This window comes from Colletes latitarsis, chromosome 11 (assembly GCF_051014445.1).
Source record: "Colletes latitarsis isolate SP2378_abdomen chromosome 11, iyColLati1, whole genome shotgun sequence".
Lineage (NCBI taxonomy): Eukaryota > Metazoa > Arthropoda > Insecta > Hymenoptera > Colletidae > Colletes > Colletes latitarsis.
The window spans coordinates 18617997-18637518 of NC_135144.1; the positions used below are offsets into that span (position 1 = coordinate 18617997).

Consider the following 19522-nt stretch of genomic DNA (forward strand, 5'->3'; position numbering starts at 1 on the left):
AAACTTTAAATATATTTTTCAAGCATTTAATTTCCCGAAGATGCATACAAATTTACATATACTTTTCTTACATAGTACGTGACTATGAAATAATATCAGTATATGAATTATTTTATACTCCCCATACAAATGTAAACTTTACAAGCTTAGTATACGAAGATAGAAAAAGCAATATTTGAAGGATCAGTTTTATAATTCCATATAATTTATAAATAAAGCAGCATATTAAATATGTTAGTTCACTTTATTACAAAACAAGTTTCATAAAGTACACATAAAATTTACTATAAAAATGCTTTATTACAACATAAACATTCATAATTTGTAAAGAATAAGGGCATATTAGTTTAAAATATTTTACACACATTTTTCTCTACTGATCCTCCTTTAAACTTACATCATAACATTGGGACAATACAATGTTCGTATTGTTCAGTTTAATTTCTTACACTAACGAGAAATAACAAGAGATTATAGGTTAGGAAGGATTTGAGATCATTTCATTGCTTTGTTTTAAAGGAAAAAAAGAATACTTAAGTTATACCCTATTATTATCGTAACGATATTCTGTATAATATTCATTAATGCAGATCATTCATACTAACGACATAGAAGAGATATGTGTTAAGCTTACTTTTTTAGCATTCAATGTACACGTGTCCCTGAGATAAATAATGAAAAAATAAAATTTATTTTCTATTTATTAATTTCATTAATTGGAAGTAAATATTAAAGGATACTAAACTAAACAGCTTTAAATGATTTTATACAATAAATAACTTTATATTAACAGTATCTCTTCAAATCACAATCAATAAATCTACACAATGGATACTATCATACATATGTTGAGTTATAATTTATGAATATCTTTGTGACTTAACGTTTCATAGAAAATAATATGACTTCTGTTATTCTCTCAACTTACTGCACTGAAAAATTTGAATCAATAATATTAATAATAAATGTTTTTTTTTTTATTTTCCATCATTATTTATATTAATGTAATAATGTCGTAAAATATTAATTTATTAATAATCTCTTCTTCATCAGTAGGTTGAATTTTCTGCCTTCTTAGAATGAATGATTAGCAAAAACTAACTTTATGCTATTATTATTTGCATAATAGTAGTAGTAGTCAAAGCAAAGAAATACTTAAGCTCCTTCCACAAGTAAAATCTGGAAGTACTGATTATTTCTTGTAAGTAATAAACCGAAATACCTTTAAAGAAATCAATTTGATGATAATATATATTTCTATCTATGATTTTTATTTTAAAAAATTGGTATATTTTTTTTCTCAGATAACTAAGAAAATCTCACATAAGAGAGTAAATTGATACTCGATTTTCATATTAGTTTTTGTACACATAATAAAGACATTTGAGAAAATCTTGATTCATGTGTTTCATGATTAATGGGTCGTTAATATCGTTTTTTTAGTACTTTCTCTTCTTGTATAAATTTTTTTACTTACAATAACGATATCGAGGATGTATACTTTATCACTCGAGAACCAAGGAAGCACTAGCATAACTAACAGAACTGTCATTCATGTTATTGCATTGATTGCTTTGAGCATACTTAAGAAATTTCAAGTTCATTCTTTGGCCATTGGTATTTCCTTTTAAATTATGAATTGCCTGTTAACATACCGATCGTAATACTAAGATTAAATTAAATTCAATGATAAAACTTGATTGCAATTAAAAAATCATATTTGTCAGAGAAATAATCGATTCAAATTAATGAAGAATTATTACCTGTAATAAAACACTGATAGGATGTCGGCCACATATAGTATTACCATATTTTTTAAGGTAATCAGTAAACACTGTGGGATTTAATGTTTCTATGATGTCCATGCCCTGCACAAATTTATAAATACATAATGATGAGTTATAAAACGCAATGGTAATATAAAATACTCGGACATGTAAAAATATAGGAACATACAATTTTAATTTGTAATTATACTTCACATACCATTTTGTCAAGGTTCTGAATAGATCTGTGAATAGGACCACATGATCTATCATAATAAGTATAACGAAAACGTTGCCCCCAATGACAAAAATCCGAGGAAGTAACAAATAATGTTTGTGGATCAGCTATGTATGGAGTTAATAATCTTCCATAAAGTGCCTCTCTTTCTGGACTTAATGATCCAACCAGTATAGGAATAATAGTAAAAGAATCTTTGAATCTGTATCAATGTAAAATACAAGTTTGCTATGCATAAATCGCGTTAGAAAGACTTTCATGCGCAATGTATATTACATGATTGTAACATAACGAACGTGATTATCGTACCCTTCCATAACTTTTGCTATAAATGGTAATTGCATTTCAATGCTGTGTTCTTCTTCATCTGTGTTTAAATCCATCCATTCAAAATGCCTAGTCTCTTCGAGTTCTCTGCATACTATCACATGAACAGAAACCTATATTTGAACTAATCTTTGATAGTAATTCATATTTTGATTAACACGTTGACTGCCAAGTACGAATTAACTCATAGCTGACGATCTGTCACCGGATGCCACCTACGAGTAAATAATGGATAATGGACATTTAAAAGAAGAATAACAATCAGTATACATTAGAGAACTGAATATTTATTTATAAAACAATTAAGTAAACAAGTTATTTCGCAGCCGGTGCGAAGAGTGGCGTCGGGAATCATTTCGTTTAACAGCCCATGTGGCAATCAACGTATTAATAAGGAAAAGATCAGAAATGCAAAACTTCAATGTTAACATGCTTCTACAGAATAGTAATATACAAATCTTTGTTACCACCTATAAAATGTTAGTTGTAGACACTCGATAATTTTAGGACTATAAATAGTGTTCGGCCACCTCTGGGAAAAATTTTAATACACAATTCTGGAGGCCAAAATAAGACGAAAATCAAGAATACCAATTCGTTGATGGAGGCTTCGTTAAAAAGTTATTAACAATTGAATTCAAAAATTTCAAATCGTTTTGGAAAAATTATTTTCGGTTGCGGGGGTTAATTACAATCATTTTTGGTCATTATATATACCCCCGAAATCCTACCCACTTTCCAGAAAAAAATCAGGTAGATGCTGAAATTTTCCCGCAAAAAAAAAATCTTTCAAATCGTTCCAAAAAAATTATTTTCAGTTGCGGGGGTCAATTACAATAATTTTTTATAAATAGACCTACCCCCGAAATCCTACCCATTTTCTAGAAAAAAATTCAGTACGGGCGGAACTTTAAACGTTAATAACTGTTTAACGAAGCCTTCATCAACAAATTGGTATTCTTGATTTTCGTCTTATTTTGGCCTCTAGAATCCACCATTAAAATTGCTAGAACGATTTACTATTTACTTCTAATACTTTACACATAGTAACAAAGACCACCATGGAACAATTTTGCACAAGTACGTTAATATTAAAGTCAGACATCTCTGGTCCTTCCCTTTTTAAATTATATTTTTAAATGCTACGAAGATTTCATTAAGATTTCGGTTGAATAATTTGCGTTAAGCAATTTGTACCTTGCTGATCAATATGTAGATCATACAGCGGCGTTTGATAAATCGAAGCGGAAGAAAGAGCACAGCCTGCTAATCTTACGTGATGCGAAGGGCCCAGAATAAATATCCTGCGCCTATATAATAATATATCATTCGTTTAAGATTTTATTTAAACAAATATAATACATATAAACAACAAATTATTTTAATGTACATAGATATACTACTATTTTATCTCTTACTGATTAATACCTTGAATCAATAAATATATACAAATTAAAATTGTACAGGATTACTGTGGTACGTTAGTTCTGCAGATTTGGAACGTAAATAAATTAAAAACGTTATAGTATCGAAAATATTTCGGTCGAGTGAATTGAGCGATTTTAATAAGTATTTTTACAATACTTCATTATAATAAAAACATGTTTATGTTTCAGATAGGAAGTGTTTCCAGACCTATGTTTATATGACTTTTTTTAGAATGTGCTAACACAGTGGCACCACTCTATAAACATTACATTAATTAATGAAACTTTCTTCTTCTCTTTGTAATTTTTTTAAAAGGTAATATTTATTAATTCTGTTTAATGTACTTTAAATCATGCTTAAATGTGTTTATTTTAAGAATAAAATAATTTTGGCATTCTAAGTTTACAGTGGATTATATATGAGTAAAAGTGAGCTTTATGCAACACAAATAATGGAACTTCTGACAAGAAGTACATAACAATAAGAAATATTAATATTGCATTCTTTTGATGATCTCTATACAACAATTTGATAGTGGATCGTATAATATTGTCTTATTTGCGCTATAATATTGTAAAATTTTTATTTGCATTTCCTTCTATTAGATTTCACTGTATCACAATAGCTTTGCCAAATCATATTTGACAATTGATTATATTCTCAAGCCCAGATTAAATCATTTATCTCATGCTTTTTTGAAGTCAGAGACTTGCATATTTTATAAACTTTGGAAAAAACTTGCAATACCGTAAATACTGGGTCAGCATTGGAAAGATGTTTCATCAATTGGTTGATATGTGGCACTTTTTCATGGTCTTTCCAATTTCTGCAACACATCAATATTTTCCAGTTTCTAGTAGTTGGCAATGATCCTCGATACAATGCTTTTTACCAACTCAAACGAAGCAGCTAATTTAATTTGTTTCTTACTATAGCCAACTGCAAACACAACTGCTTCCTTTCATTCATTACTGTGGTATTAGAACCTGATTCAGAGTTTGTATGCCTTAACAATATTAAAACAAAAATAATAGCAAACTAAAAATAATGGAGACTTATAAGACAATAATGAAAAAAAAAGTATTAAAAGGCTTATTGGCTAAAAGTTCCATTATTTATATAGTTATGTAGGCATTACATTATATGTAACTCACTGTAAACTTAATATATAAATGTCATATTATGTTTGACCTTTTACATAATTAAACATGCTTTATGCAAGACACATCAAATGGAATTAAGTAATATTTAAATAAAAATTAAAAGTAGAAGATAAAAGTTTTATTAATTTATATACATATAATATGTATCTATATCTATAATATATACATATAATTATTTAATTTGAATAAAACAAACATTGCTTTACATCGTTAAATATATTTCATTAAAACAATAAAGTAAAATAACTAATTATTATTTAAGTTTGAAACTTACACAACAACTGGACTAATCTGGCGGTATGCAAAGCCAGCACATGCCCCGCAATAGCTGTAACCTGCATGTCTGTGAAATTTTGTTTCTGTTTCAGTAAAGATTTGTTAATCAAAGGAAAAATTATTTAATTTACTATAATTACTGACGGGGCAATAATTGCCCTGGCAGGTCCATGCGATAAGTCTGCCGCACCCAACCAACCTTCTAATTGCTTATTCAGCTCCGAACCTGTACAAAATATTAAAAACATTTATTACAAAACATATGTAATTATGCCAATAATTGAAACTGCGAACAAAATATTGACAAATAGATCGATAAAGCTATTTACAGAATCTTACATTGCCAGAATCGTACAAATAAGATTACACAGTAATCAAAATTATGCGAAAATATAGATATACATGCATAATGTGTAACAGAATGTGTAATACATATATATTTTACATAATTTCTAAAATCTCTGATATTATTATAATGTGTTAACTTTCGTATGAAAATTTGAAACACAACACTAAGAAACTATAGATGCAAACCACAAAATAAAATAAATAATAAATTTTGGAACATGAAAATCCTTATGAAATTTTATAAAACAATCGGATGAAGTGTAAAATCAATGAAACAGTGACACGTAACAATAGAAATTATCAATGCTAAATGTCAATTATTAATATAAAAAATAAATGCTAAATAACTATAAGATAGTACACGATTATACAAGAAATACATAATTTAACTGTTAAACTTCTAATCTATCGTATCGAATTATGGTTATTCGTCAATATGTGCGAGCACCAGCATGTATGAATTAGTAACTTCGTTGGAAACGGAGAAAAAAGTACCAAATAACCACGATTATAATATAAATAAACAACATTAAAATATTAAATGAATTGAAAATATGTTTTAAATATTACTTACCAGAGCCTGCGTACCAACTACCAGCATGGGTTGCTCTTCTAATTAATGCCATTTTTCACTATATTATACTAATTTTTACTTCTTTCACTCACTTCTTACAGCAAACTAGTTTTTGGTTTATTGATAATCTTATAAATGACTTACATAGGGGTTTGTTATTATATCCTATTTAAATACAAAATGTTTATAAAATTCTATCACAAAACTTTATATTTAACCACGAACCATGCACTCCTAATAACGTCAAACGATATGCCTAGATCTGTATTAAACCCTCACGATAATTTTTATGTATAGATAAATAAAAAAGCAAACAAATATTTAAGAAAATTATATAATTTTTAATTTCAAATCCTGCGAAAGATTTTTATATAACCGAATAGTTAATTTAATTAATCGAAGCTTTTACACGCAGAAAGTTGCACGTATGTAAGTGCATATCGTTTTACACTTTCAGTGAAAACTTAAAAATACCTTTTAATATAATAACTTTAATCTTTTCAAATCAAAGAAACGACAATAATAACCATAGAAAAATTCATTTTTCATTTAAAAATGCATGAAATTCATTTCTATTCTTACGTTGTAGTGGATAAGATTAAATTATTATAGGAATCTTTTTTGTTATCATACAATATAAATATAAGATAAAATGTGAAATATTACATGCAAAGATTTTATACACGTATTTATTCATTTGATTGTAAATTTATTTAAGATATAATGAATATATATAATCCCTATGGTTTTGTGCATTGGATTGGATTGTGTTACAGTTCGAAAATTTTATAAATTAATCCATACATTCCATTCTAGCAAATACATTTAAAGTAAAAATAGTTTAAATTTAAACGTGAATAATTTAATTTTTATAGATCGATACCATTATGTCAAACATTACAATTGTTCTTAAATTATAATATTGTATATAGAGATAATGATCAACAAATTCAACAGTCATATTCAAGATTAAATTTTGTCCATCTGCTAAGAAACGTTTCAGAATGTTATGGGTAATTTAAACGGTATAATTATTTAATTAATATTTTTAACTATTATTAATACTAATTTCAATATGTAATCCATTAACACTATAATTTAGTGTATTTCAGTATCTAATTTGACTACATCGTAGAAATGGTTAAAATGGAAGAAATTCGTGTCTCTAGTGTTGTTTAAGTTTGTCAAACTGAATGACAAAACAGAAGTCTATTTGTTAAAAGTATTTTAATGTGCATAAAAGTTTAGTCTTTTAGGACGTTTTATGTAAAAATCTTTTCTACACGAAATACTAATTACCTGGATTAACTTTTTCTTATTACATTTAATTCGAAGTCAACATCGACGTTTTTGTGTTTTCTTTTAGGCCCATTTACTTTGTTTATTATGAATTTAATGGATTCTTTTGTGCAGTAACTTAACGACGGATTCAATAACATAGGTAATCAAATTTTATTCATTTTCCCTTCAATATTTTGTTTATATGTGTACATATTATAACCTTTGCTTTCTTTGTGCTTGTTACTGATTTTTATCATTACAATGTCAAAATCACTGACTGTTAGTTCGATGCTTTTTCAAAAATTGTGTGTCTTTTTCCGTACTGTAAAAATGATCGTAATGTTGAAACATTAATAAAAATAACAAGGAACAGTCTTTGATTAACCATTTTTGTTATATTAATAGATTATTACTTTAAACAGTGATTATAGTAACAAGCTGGTGCTATTAGAGCTAGTTTGATATCATTATGATTTCCATGATTATGAGTTTATATAGAAATATGAAAATATTCCAGAATAAAACTCAGGTTAGTTTATAAGTATTTATAAAATATATATATGTTAGTAACCGTAAGTTCTGGGCATTAGCATCCACATCAAATTTTTATAAAACCAGTTTCTGTGAATTAAATAGTTAATTTATAAAACATAGAGGTGAGAGAAAGAATTAAAGTTGTATTAGTTTCTTCTACAAAATAATATAATGTAATATGTACATTTATTCATATACGTGAATTGAGAAATAAATAAATAGGTGTCTTCTGTATTACAATGCATTACATATATTTTTTAAATTTATACTCAAATAACATTTTTATGAAAATGAATTCTTCACTTGTTGATAGGTCCATATTAATTCCTTGTCTTCAAGTTTGATATGATCATCGCTGTGGTACTGTGATAGAGAGGTAAAAATTAAACAAGTACAGTTGATATTAAAAAAAAAAACAAGGTTTAAGTAACAATTAGTAACATGTTATTCTTGTTAAAGTATTTGTTTTTGCTTCATAATTACAGGTTGTCATCAGGAGTTACTGTCATGGATTTTCCTTGCTTCCATGAAATTAAACAACTTGCAAGTGACACAACAGAAAACAAGTGATTGTGGTAATAGACATAAAAGTGAGTTGGTGTGCCCCAGCAGGTACTTTGTAGTGGAGCCACCAGGCTATGGCCAACCTGAACTTTGAGCAACCGCCACGCAGTATTGCGAACGCAAGTCTTACATCACGTGCGGGTGGTGGTGGGGGATTAAATTCATCGACCCTGACGGGCCATGTTACACCTACCTCGGGCATGTTCTCAGGCTCATCTACAAACACATCAAGTTCAGCTAATTCTGCGGTAGTAATTACTAACGTTTATCCTGGAGCATCAGGAGCAGGAGGTGGACAAGCCAATCATCAACCTCAGCAGCAACAGCTCTCTCCTATGGGCAGCAGGGGACTGTTTGGGCAGAGAGCTTTTACAGATAGACGTACGATGCCTGCTCTTGGGTTAGTGTTTTCACTCTGGGTAGTTATAACAATCTTTTGTGTATTTGTTATAATATGACTTGTGATAATAGAGTATATTTTGTTACATGCCTGTTGTATGGTGATATTTCATATGAAAAAATGAAAAGTTCATACACATTTATAGAACCTCAAATCCAATGGGTAGCATGGGCACTTTTGGAATACCGCAAAGTCGTAATTACGGATCTCAGGGACAAATTAATAATTTTCACTCTGTTTTCGGCAGTGGAGGAGGTGGAGATACAAGTACTCCTCCATTGTTGGATCTGTCTGAGTTTCCTTCATTAACAAACAGAGGACAGGGTGATTCTATGCCGCAACCTAGTCCTATGCCAGGAAAACAACCTTATGGTTTGTATTAGCAGTAATTTTAGTACTAAAGAAAATATGTGGTCAAAATCTTTATATTTATGTCATAAGCAGGGAGTCATGTCTGAAATGGAAATTTAAATATATAATTAATTGATTTTTACATATACATTATAGTTGGAATGGTAAAACAACCGACGTCCGAATCAAGCGAATTTACTATGAGTTCTGAAGATTTCCCAGCATTACCAGGAACGCAAAACAGAGAAGGACCATCGCCAGGTGGAAGCATATCTGGCGATAAGAGCATACCTGTCGGACTTGGTCCTGAAATTGGGCAAGACGTTCTGCAGGCGAATAGAGCACCTGGATCTGAAAAGTCTCAATCATCTAAAAGAGGCATACAAACGTCACCTGATGGTATTGAAACTATTTCAGTAACCAGATAAATATAGAACTTATTGTTTCATAGTACTGTTTCGTAATATCATATGCTGTTCTGAGAAATATACAACAAATGTAAATGTAGCATTCACTTTTTATTGTACATAAATTCTATCGTTACATTTTATAGGTAAAGTAACTAATATACCAGCAAGTATGGTTAAAGATCAGTTTGGAATGGTTGGACTTTTAACGTTTATTAGGGCAGCAGAAACAGATCCTAATTTAGTATCTCTGGCATTAGGCCAAGACTTAACCGCGTTAGGATTAAATCTTAATTCGCCAGAAAATCTTTATCAAAATTTTGGTGGGCCTTGGGCTGAAACACCGTGTCGACCTCAAGATATTGATTTTCACGTGCCACCGGAATATCTTATTAATGCCGCTATCAGGTATCTTCTTCATTGTATTATAAAAATGATTTTATCGTTGGTATAATAGGTACTGTTATGATAATTAAACTTTATTTGCGTTATACGTTATTTTTGTTCTAGAGATAAATTAGCGCCGGTTAAGTTAAATCGGTACAAGGATGATCTACTATTTTATATGTTTTATACAAATGTTGGGGATATGCTGCAATTAGCAGCGGCAGCGGAGTTGTAAGTATTGATTAAAGTTGAATATTTTAATATTCGTCAAAGAAATTTATAAGTATTCTTTTGATTATAAAGGTACAGTAGGGAGTGGCGATATCATATGGAAGAAAAGGTATGGATAACGCAAGCACCAGGATTAGGGCTTGTAGAAAAAACTTCAACATATGAACGTGGTACTTATTATTATTTTGATGCGCAAAGTTGGAGAAAAGTAGCAAAGGAATTTCATTTGGATTATACAAAACTAGAAAGTAGACCTCATCTTCCCACAAACTTTCACCAAACCCAGCCTTGACTACAGGTACCTAAGAGAATATAATCATTTTATATATTATCGATATTATAATAAATGTACATAAAAAAAAAAAAAGAGTACAAATATTTGTACAATAATAGTGCAAAATCGGTATTTGTTACAGATCTACTTGCAGACTATTGTGCTGCCTTTAAGCTGAACAAGAAACAGCTATTGTATAAATGAACAAATTTAATAATCTTTAATAAAAACATAAAATTTGAAGAGTAACAGAAACGAAGTTCTTTAATTAACTGCTCATAGTTAGAAATGGGAATGAGCCTGATAAAATCGTATTGTGAACAGCATAAAATCTGTCATAGTGTCGTATATAGATAAGCGTTGCCAGTAAAGTGAGCCTCATTTAAACGCCACACATGCACGAGTCAGATACATGATAGACTATTTGTCGTTGACTACTACAGGGTATGGATTGTTATAACAGACGCTTGTGTTGTTATCAAATACGTGATCAGGAACTAATACTCCAAAAAGGTAATTAGTAACTGATATACCAAAATTTTAGTTCATGTTTGCGTTCGTTATTTTTGAACAAGAAAAATGCAACTATAGTATATATAATGTTCTATCAGGATGCGTAAGTTAATATAAAAATAAAGAAATACAGTGCAAATGAATTTTATAGAAACTAATGAAATTTTTTAATAACAAGATAACTCAAAGGCAATACAAATACGATACCTTTTTCTTTGTACGGTTGTTAACTGTTAGATTAAATGTAATGCTATTTTTCCAATTATATGCAAAAATTTACCCCGGATATATACACATATTTATTTCCACTACAATATTTTTCATCGACGCGAAAAACCCGACGATTCGAGCAAGTCAGCAACTGTGTAAATAAAACTTGGAAGGCTACGCTTCAAAGCGGTGGTCGCACATATCGAATGACGTTCACTAATGCAAACTAAAAACTTACGCTTTTCATTGTATTTCCGTGAAAGTGTTATAAATGGGTTGAAGTTTTTTCTTAATTGAAATGAGGTTAAATGTAACTTTATTCAGACTATTTTTGACAGTACGTTCAATTCTGAAAAACTATCGTAAATGAAAGTAATTATGACACGATACAGTTTCCTGGAAAGCTTGTAAATAATGTTAGGAAGAAAGCACTAATTAAAAAATGACAAATAAGGCGATAACGCGTAATTCTTGTAGACTCCAAGTTATAATGTCATTAATAAATGTCTATCTTTACAGTTTTTGTATCATTTTTTTGTACTATATTTCCTAATTTGTACATTGACTGTGTGCTTTGATATTCCATTATATATTGCAGCACATTTCTCTTGTTAAAAATTAACAAATGCAGACTAAAATAAAATCTTGGTGTATTGGTTTTCCATTACGTGCTTCACAACATCATATGTCTGCATATATGTGGAGTCTGAGCAAGGTTCACTCGTTCGTTAACGGAACTAGTGCACATGTGGCGTTATAACAAGTTTTGTACCACCTAATGTACATGATACTAATATGCAACAGCATTTGTGTAAATGATTTTGATATATGATATCGTAGATTTGAAATGTCTAGATACTTATATAAAAAATGAAACACTTTCTGATGATATTAGTAATAAATATAGCGATGTACATAATAAGTATAATACGAATTATAAAAGTAAATGAAATTTTCAGAATTAGATAACTAAAAATTTAATAGTTCTGTAAATTTTGTCTACTTATACGATCATTTTTTACTTAGCAAACTTTTAGAGAAATATTTTTTTTAGATAAGTAACTTCTTTATTTTTTTTTTTTAATTTCAGTAACTTAATTTCAATTTATTTGTTAAAAAACAGTATAAACAATACATCATATAGATAGCATGTTTATTCGTTTTATTTTGTTAGATTTTGGTATTTTTATCATGCTTTATTCTACATCATTTGAATTTATCATATTGGGCATATTAAAATTATAAATAATGCATGGTTCAATTCCATTTCAAATTGGTAACTATAGAGCTATTTAAAATAACCTTTCCTATATTGTATAATTTTAACGTACATATATTTACCTGGGAAAACAGTTTCTCCTTACTATATTACATTTTATTCCTCAATTCGTTTTGACGCATAGCAATGTTAATTATATCTTCGGATGCATTTATGAAATAATTCTCAATATAATTTTGACTGTTTTTTTCACTTTCGTCTAAGTAGTATCTGGTAATAAAACAAAAAATTAGATTCGCAATCATCGAGTGTATTAAATTACTTAATACTTATTTTAATTAATGAGAACATTACCTGTAGTTTATCATAATTCCGCAACTATTTGCGACACCGCGCGGTGAAGGATCGGCCAACCAATTTATTCTCCACATAACTGCTCCATTACGAAGATGAAAATTCGCTATAGGAAAGAAAAAAAAATATTATTAACATTGACATTTATGATTAAATATGACAATTTAAAACATGTTTATGTAATTAACGCACCGACGTTATTCAAAGCATAATTCCGTCTTTTTTCCTTATATAAATACCATGCGCATACTCGAATTAATGGTTCTCTTAACATTTCACATAATTCTTTTTCATTGGTCCACAATGAATTATTAAACATTTTTCTTAAACCGAGTGCTACATTTTCTTCTTTCAAAATATTCTGTATAGATTTACATTCCTCGGCCGTAAAAATATAATTTACATCTAGAAGAAACCGGTTTAATTTAAAAATATATTCTTTCTTATTTTATACAAATAAGTATACATCACCTTGTTTTAATTTTTCAAGAAGCCAACTTCTAAAATTGGGTATTGGCGATAAAGTGGATAATTCACGTATCATAGGAAATTCAGATATTACTTTGTTTGCTACTTCTTTTATCAGATAATTGCCAAGTTCAATACCCTGTTAAAGAAGGAAAAAATGCATTTTTCATCGCGAACGTCTTAAAAAAGTATTCTTGCTAAAATTATATGATATTTATAAAGTTAATTTACTTTTAATCCTTTTTGTGTAGAAGCTATCGAGTAAAATATTGCTGCTTTTATTTTAGATTTGTCTTCCTCCAAGAATGTTATTTCCTTTTTTTTATCACCAAGGATTCTGATCTTTGCATCTTCAATACCTTTTACACTGTCTTTAAATCCATAATATGTTGATATAATTTATGTTATACACGGAGTATTAGTTTTCAATATAATTTCGTACCCGGTATTATGTCACACAATGCTGTATGTAACACAACAAGTGGTTCTCTTGGCATAGATGGATGAGTAAAAACATAGCATCTCCTATACGGTCCGACTCTTTGCTTTAAATCTAACCAATTTTTTATAGGATGTATTGCCTCATAATCTGAAATCTTAACATACTTAGATAGTTATTAACATTGTTACTCGTTGATTATTTATAACGAACGTGTACCTTTTGCAATATGTCGCACGCACTTTGCCAAGTAATTCTCTCTAAATGCAGAAAACCTACTGAAAACCAGAGTAATAATAAATCTTGCAACGTCATATTTAACTGTTGTATTATAATATTTTCATCTGTTTCTTTGGTTTCTACCATTAACTCCTAGCAAAAATATTAATATAAAAATAAATAACAAAATATATCTTGTTATCAAAAGTATGAATAAAACGCAATTTATACATTTCTTCCAACCACGTGAAATTAACAACCGATTTGTTCTTAATATTTGGAAAACCATTTGTGTAAGTTGGATAATCAAGAGTTTATTGTACATACACACTGATAAATTTAAAAGATACGGTAAACTTCTTCAATTTTTAATCATAAGAGATATTCAAGTTTTAAATTAAATTAATTATATTAGTAAAAGAAACTTTTATTCTTTTACATTACTCACCAAAATATCTGTTCTTAAATCAACAAGAAATTTTACACCAGTTTCAAGTCGTCCAATGATAAGAAATAGCCATTGATAATCTGATGTGAGAATATTTTTTAATTTTTGTTCATAAGAAATTATCAGTCTTTTATTGTCGGACTAAAATGAATATAAATAAAATTAAAAAATATTTTTTGTTGTAAGGATTAAGAAAAATGTAATTACACATGAAGCTAAAATATTATGAATGAATATATGAATGAATAATATTCAAACCTCTGTACAAAGTAATTTCTTCGCTATGTTACATATGTTATCATGTTGAACGGCATACTTGGCAGCTAATAAGTGTAAAAATTGCTGTCTATCCATTTTCTGGCTCTTGTAATATTCAATACACAAAGCACGTGCTTTATTCTGAAAAAAGTAATATTATACGGCGAAATTCGTAAAAACTTTTATTCAACGAACAAAATAACAACCGAAAGAAATGATTTTTCTGCTACATAATTATATTAAGAAATAAAAGTAGTATATTGTTATATAAATACAATACAAACCTCAATAATCCAATTACTAACATTAGTATTTTTAAATTTAAAAACTTCCACCAATTGTTTTTCGAGATATGTCACGGTTTCACGAGGAGTTGATGTCTTTTCACAGCACAGAAATTTTATATTATTTATAACGTACTTTGAAATGAATTTGTTATTACGAGTAGTACCTAAAACCCTCAAATGAAATTTTACGAATATCATGTTTATTTAATATTATAAAGTACGATAATGCGTTAATCAATTCTTCAAAATAACTTTGGAAGACAGTTGGTGTTTCTCGTAACAGTATACGTAGAAACCCATGAAAAATAATGATAAGATTAGATTAAATTAGTGCTTTCCTGCAGTGTGGTCATATTTAACGTAACTGACATCAATGGGTTACAACCGAATCTATAATCTTATCGTGATCTTATCATAATTTTATAAGTCAGTGTGGCCAGATTTGGCATAATTGAGTGCATCGATGGCGACACTAGTAACGACGAATTTCCTCAGCGTTTAACGGAGTGGTAGGGAAAGACGACATACCCTACCACACGAGCCACATGTTACGTAGGGTCAGTGCTCACGCAAGTTCGGAAAATCAATAAAGAAAGTGAATAAGGAGCCTTTCCTTCTTGGCCTTGAATAGCTGTCCTCGCGTCAATGGCGTACAATTTCGAATCTCGACTGCCCAGACATTTTATTTTCCAATCCATGTATACCTATTACGCATAAACGAGGTAAAGAATAGACGTATCGTTAGGGGGATGAACGCTATCGCTGTACCACGAGTGTCTTATAACATGAGATACACTCTTCCAAAGTGGAACAAAATGTTAAGAAGATCATGCATCAAATTGTAAGGGGATCCTCGTAAGAAGGCTTTAATCTTCGTAATGGTTTTAATGATGATCAACAATGACTAGCTTATGGTCACTGGTGGTCAACAATGAGGTGAACATCGAGGTCAGGTGTCCAGTGAAGATTTAGGAATGGTCAAGAAATAGGACCAATCGAAATAATGTTGTTCTGTAGACAAAGCGGTTCTTAACTCTTCACGTTGACACTGTCTCCCCACTCTTCGACTTCCCCACTCGAAGACTACCGCTGGACAAATTCTTCAGTACCCCTGGAGCATCCAGGGGAACCGGGTCTCGCGGGCCAAAGTCAGGCCATTCGTGGAGCGCTGACCACTGGGGGGACCAGGAGTGTCCAGGAGTGACCAGGACTGACCAGGACTGACCAGAACTGACCACTACTGACCAGTGCTGACCAATGCAGATCCGACTACTGACCACTACTGACCACTACTGACCAGTGCCGGACCGTGATGACCACTGGTAAGAACTATTTAAAATTGCTCTCCCCACTTCTATTTTGTCGTTTGATATCAATTTCGTTACAATGACCTGATTTTGCCATGCTTGCCTAACTGATGTTGTTATAATATGAATATTTTCTTACTTTACAGCTGGCCCAGTGGTAACCATCCTATTTGGTAACTATCCTATGTACTGACCACAAGTAGTAAGTCCACTCCACTTATTTGTATTTTATTATTATTTGTTTGTTTGATGTGAATTCAATTTTATTTATCTATCTGATTTTATTTAGTTATTATGAATGTTCCTTTTCTCTGTTTCTACTTTTACATTGTTTGTCGAATTTATGTTATTGCTTCGATATGTATAATATTGCAGGATATAATAATGTATGTTCGATCATATACTATATTTGTTTCTATACAATTTCATGAATTTTTATTATACTGGTTAGAATAAGATTTTTGTGAATTTACGAATTCTCGTAATATTCTGCGGAGGTACTTTGACTCTTTCATTTCGTTTGATTGTTTGGTGTCTCGATCCAAGTTTCTTTTGAAAATTCTTTCAACTCTCTTCGTTGGTTGTGCATCTTTCATTGGTTGCACTTTCGTTTGTTTCTTCTTCGACCAACGATCGTTGATCACAGAAGATCTTTATTAATGGAGGGTGGTTGGGAATCGGTTAGGGTTCGGGTTAGGGTTAGGGTATCGATTGTTCGTTTTGATATGTACAACATTGTGTCGATGCATATGTATATCATATTTGTTTTGACGACGTTGATTAATATAAGATTTTTATTAATGGAGGGTGGTTGGGAATCGGTTAGGGTTAGGATTAGGGTTAGGGTATCGAATGTTCGTTTTGATATGTACAATGTACAAAACACTGATTAATATAAGATTTTTATTTTTATGTTTCAGCTTCAATTCTTGTAATATGTTGCTTAATTTCCTTCCAGATCTCACTAATATAAATATTAGTTTTGATTTCAGTTTAAATTTAGATTAATAGCAAGGACATCGAGGGAGTACGCCACAACCGCCGAGGGATTTCTAATTCCAAGTTGATTAGTCTTAAGCTTCGTCGCGAATCTTAAAATTAACGTCGAAGATTTCTTTATTGTACATATTTTCGTGTTTTACCAAGCAATTATTCAATAAGTAGCTTCTCGTTTTCTCGTTCCCTCGTTCCTAGCTTCGGTCACCGCTGTTTCATCGATTGAAACATGTGATCGGCCGTGTATCTGGTCCGAAAGATCTAATCGCCTTCCCTTGGTAAGCTTGATTGAGGGAAAACGGCACTTCGCTGGAAGGTGTGGAGTTTCCGTATTCTGCGGAAACGCATACCTTCCAGCGGAAGTCGACTCTGTCTCAGGTACTCTCTCTTTGTCAGACAGCCTAAGTCGGGTCCTTCGGGCTCCCGGCGGGTTGCGTTGGAGAAATGGAGACCTCGATTCGGGGTTGCAGTTCTCTGTTTTCTTGTTGAGATCGAGTTAGCAAGGGCAGTAGGTTCGATCCTCGGATCCGCTGCACGGTACAGCATCGCGTCGCGTCGCGTCGCGTATCCCACGATTTAGCTTCATCCCTCTTTTTAACCACATAATTGCTTGGTAGAACTAACATTCAAGGAACTTTGTTTCCTTCTATCGTCCGAATTTTAGCTTCAACTTGACTAGACTTGAGCTTCGACGTTAATTTTAAGTCCCTACTGCATGCGTGTCCCAATATTGCCAAGTAATTATTTAACAAGTAGCTTCTCTCGACTCGTTCTCTCGTTTCTTGCTTCGGTCACCACTGTTTCGTCGAACGAAACATGTGATCGGCCGTCCAGTTTGTCCGAAAGATCTAGTCGCCTGCCAATGATAGATCGATTTCTAGAAATAGAAATCAATCTACCAAGGGTAGTGTTGATTCGATCCGAAGATCTGCTGCACGGTTCAGCATCGTGTCGCGACGCGTCTCCCATAATTTAGCTTCATCCCTTTTTAAACGAAATAATTACTTGGCATAACTAAACTAGAAGATCGAAGGAACATTGCTTCCTTCTATCTCTCTAGTTTAGTAATCTAGCTTGTAAGAATGTAAAAGGGAGATCGATGGAACTTGGATTCCATCTATCTCCCTTCGGGTCTCCACTCGCAGCAACCTCCTCGTGGTGAGACCTGGTAATCGGTGTCACCCACGATAGAAAAGTTATTCTTCGTGGGTGACACCGAGCTAATGGCTGCGAATTTAGAACTGTTTCATGATATAATAAACGAATTTAGATTTATAGTTAGGCAGGTGTTTGGTTAACCATTATGTTAGGCAGGTTATTTTTATTTAAAGACAAATTCTTTTGAAAACTCTTTCAACTTCGTTGGTTGTGCATCTTTTATTGGTTGCACTTTCGTTTGTTTCTTCTTCGACCAACGATCGCTGGTCACAGAAGATCTTAATTAATGGAGGGTGGTTGGGAATCGGTTAGTGCGGGTCTCCATTCGCAGCGACCTCCTCGTGATGAGACCTGGGTAATATTATTTACCGTTTAATTAATAATCGTATCAGTCTTAGCTGGGTAATGCAATTATTAATTAAAAACTAAATAATATTAGCAAATTGGCTGCGATCCGCTTTGCATAGGTCATCATAGATATAGAACTTCTTTGCTAGGTTAGTTTTGATTCTCATTGATTCATCAAAGATTCTAGAGTATTGTCAGAGACGATGTATACGAGAAGATCTTTCACCCAACGTATTTTTTCGGCCCATTTTTATGGTATCTCGAAACTCCATTACCATTGTCGTGTTATTCGCAACGTTACTGATTCAGAAATGAATTTTAATCTCTCCTATAGTCAATTCAGATGTATTTACGCAAACACTACAGCTGTTTGCTTATCAATACTAATTCAGTGAATAGTTTCTTCACTGACCGCCATCCATGAGAAGAGGACGCTAAAATCACCGCCGAATTTTCAAGGCCGGTATGGCAGTCAGATTGGACCACGAAAGTCCATAAGGTGAAAAGTCTACTTGTATACCTCGTCTGTGATTTTAGCATCCTCGTAAGTTGAGAAACTATTCACTGAATTAGTATCGATGGGCTGACAGCTGTAATGTGTGCATGAATACATGTGAGTAGACTCTGCAGGGATTGAAATTCATTTCTAAATCTGTTGGTAACGTTGCGAGTGACACGAAAACGGTACTGAGGCTCTAGAGCCCCAGAAAAATTGGTCGAAAAAATACATTGGGTGAAAGGTCTACTCG

General features: G+C 31.3%; 3 protein-coding genes across 7 annotated transcripts; 1 reads left to right on the forward strand and 2 right to left on the reverse strand.

The window, feature by feature from the left end:
• Positions 1-25: 25 nt before the first annotated feature.
• On the reverse strand, positions 26-6442 carry LOC143347484 (protein MEMO1-like). Of its 2 annotated transcripts, none has more exons than XM_076776681.1 (8): positions 6121-6442; positions 5398-5424; positions 5197-5281; positions 3529-3641; positions 2314-2425; positions 1987-2206; positions 1764-1868; positions 26-1643 (listed from the first exon to the last, which is right to left on the reverse strand). In XM_076776681.1, the coding sequence occupies exons 1-8, from the start codon at positions 6170-6172 to the stop codon at positions 1506-1508; spliced, it is 852 nt and encodes a 283-aa protein (XP_076632796.1). In that variant the 5' UTR covers positions 6173-6442; the 3' UTR covers positions 26-1505. The 2 variants fall into 2 exon arrangements, with proteins under 2 accessions (XP_076632796.1, XP_076632795.1); XM_076776680.1 differs by having other exon boundaries at positions 5197-5265; positions 5343-5424; positions 6121-6426.
• An 834-nt stretch (positions 6443-7276) lies between these two features.
• On the forward strand, positions 7277-10567 carry Rga (CCR4-NOT transcription complex subunit regena). Of its 4 annotated transcripts, XM_076777517.1 has the most exons (9): positions 7279-7386; positions 7487-7561; positions 8249-8311; positions 8421-8899; positions 9045-9271; positions 9407-9649; positions 9804-10065; positions 10168-10275; positions 10348-10567. In XM_076777517.1, the coding sequence occupies exons 4-9, from the start codon at positions 8574-8576 to the stop codon at positions 10565-10567; spliced, it is 1386 nt and encodes a 461-aa protein (XP_076633632.1). In that variant the 5' UTR covers positions 7279-7386; positions 7487-7561; positions 8249-8311; positions 8421-8573. The 4 variants fall into 4 exon arrangements, with proteins under 4 accessions (XP_076633631.1, XP_076633634.1, XP_076633632.1 ...); XM_076777516.1 differs by having other exon boundaries at positions 7277-7561; XM_076777519.1 differs by having other exon boundaries at positions 7277-7561; positions 9147-9271.
• On the reverse strand, positions 10444-15428 carry LOC143347893 (malonyl-CoA decarboxylase, mitochondrial). The gene is made up of 11 exons (XM_076777515.1): positions 14962-15428; positions 14678-14818; positions 14420-14560; positions 13972-14124; positions 13756-13909; positions 13545-13684; positions 13317-13452; positions 13038-13250; positions 12846-12951; positions 12614-12761; positions 10444-10577 (listed from the first exon to the last, which is right to left on the reverse strand). The coding sequence occupies exons 1-10, from the start codon at positions 15160-15162 to the stop codon at positions 12641-12643; spliced, it is 1506 nt and encodes a 501-aa protein (XP_076633630.1). The 5' UTR covers positions 15163-15428; the 3' UTR covers positions 10444-10577; positions 12614-12640.
• Positions 15429-19522: the final 4094 nt, after the last annotated feature.

Excerpts from the sequence above, each read along its gene's own strand:
- LOC143347484 (XM_076776680.1), bottom strand. The coding sequence starts at position 6,172 with ATGGCATTAATTAGAAGAGCAACCCATGCTGGTAGTTGGTACGCAGGC. Across the intron at positions 5,266-5,342 it reads GCCAGGGCAATTATTGCCCC|ACATGCAGGTTACAGCTATT; the intron begins GTCAGTAATTAT and ends AAAATTTCACAG. Across the intron at positions 1,644-1,763 it reads CTATCAGTGTTTTATTACAG|GCAATTCATAATTTAAAAGG; the intron begins GTAATAATTCTT and ends GTATGTTAACAG.
- Rga (XM_076777516.1), top strand. The coding sequence starts at position 8,574 with ATGGCCAACCTGAACTTTGAGCAACCGCCACGCAGTATTGCGAACGCA. Across the intron at positions 10,066-10,167 it reads CTTATTAATGCCGCTATCAG|AGATAAATTAGCGCCGGTTA; the intron begins GTATCTTCTTCA and ends TTTTTGTTCTAG. Across the intron at positions 10,276-10,347 it reads TTAGCAGCGGCAGCGGAGTT|GTACAGTAGGGAGTGGCGAT; the intron begins GTAAGTATTGAT and ends TTGATTATAAAG.
- LOC143347893 (XM_076777515.1), bottom strand. The coding sequence starts at position 15,162 with ATGATATTCGTAAAATTTCATTTGAGGGTTTTAGGTACTACTCGTAAT. Across the intron at positions 14,561-14,677 it reads AGAAATTACTTTGTACAGAG|TCCGACAATAAAAGACTGAT; the intron begins GTTTGAATATTA and ends TATTCATTTTAG. Across the intron at positions 13,910-13,971 it reads CGTGCGACATATTGCAAAAG|ATTTCAGATTATGAGGCAAT; the intron begins GTACACGTTCGT and ends AAGTATGTTAAG.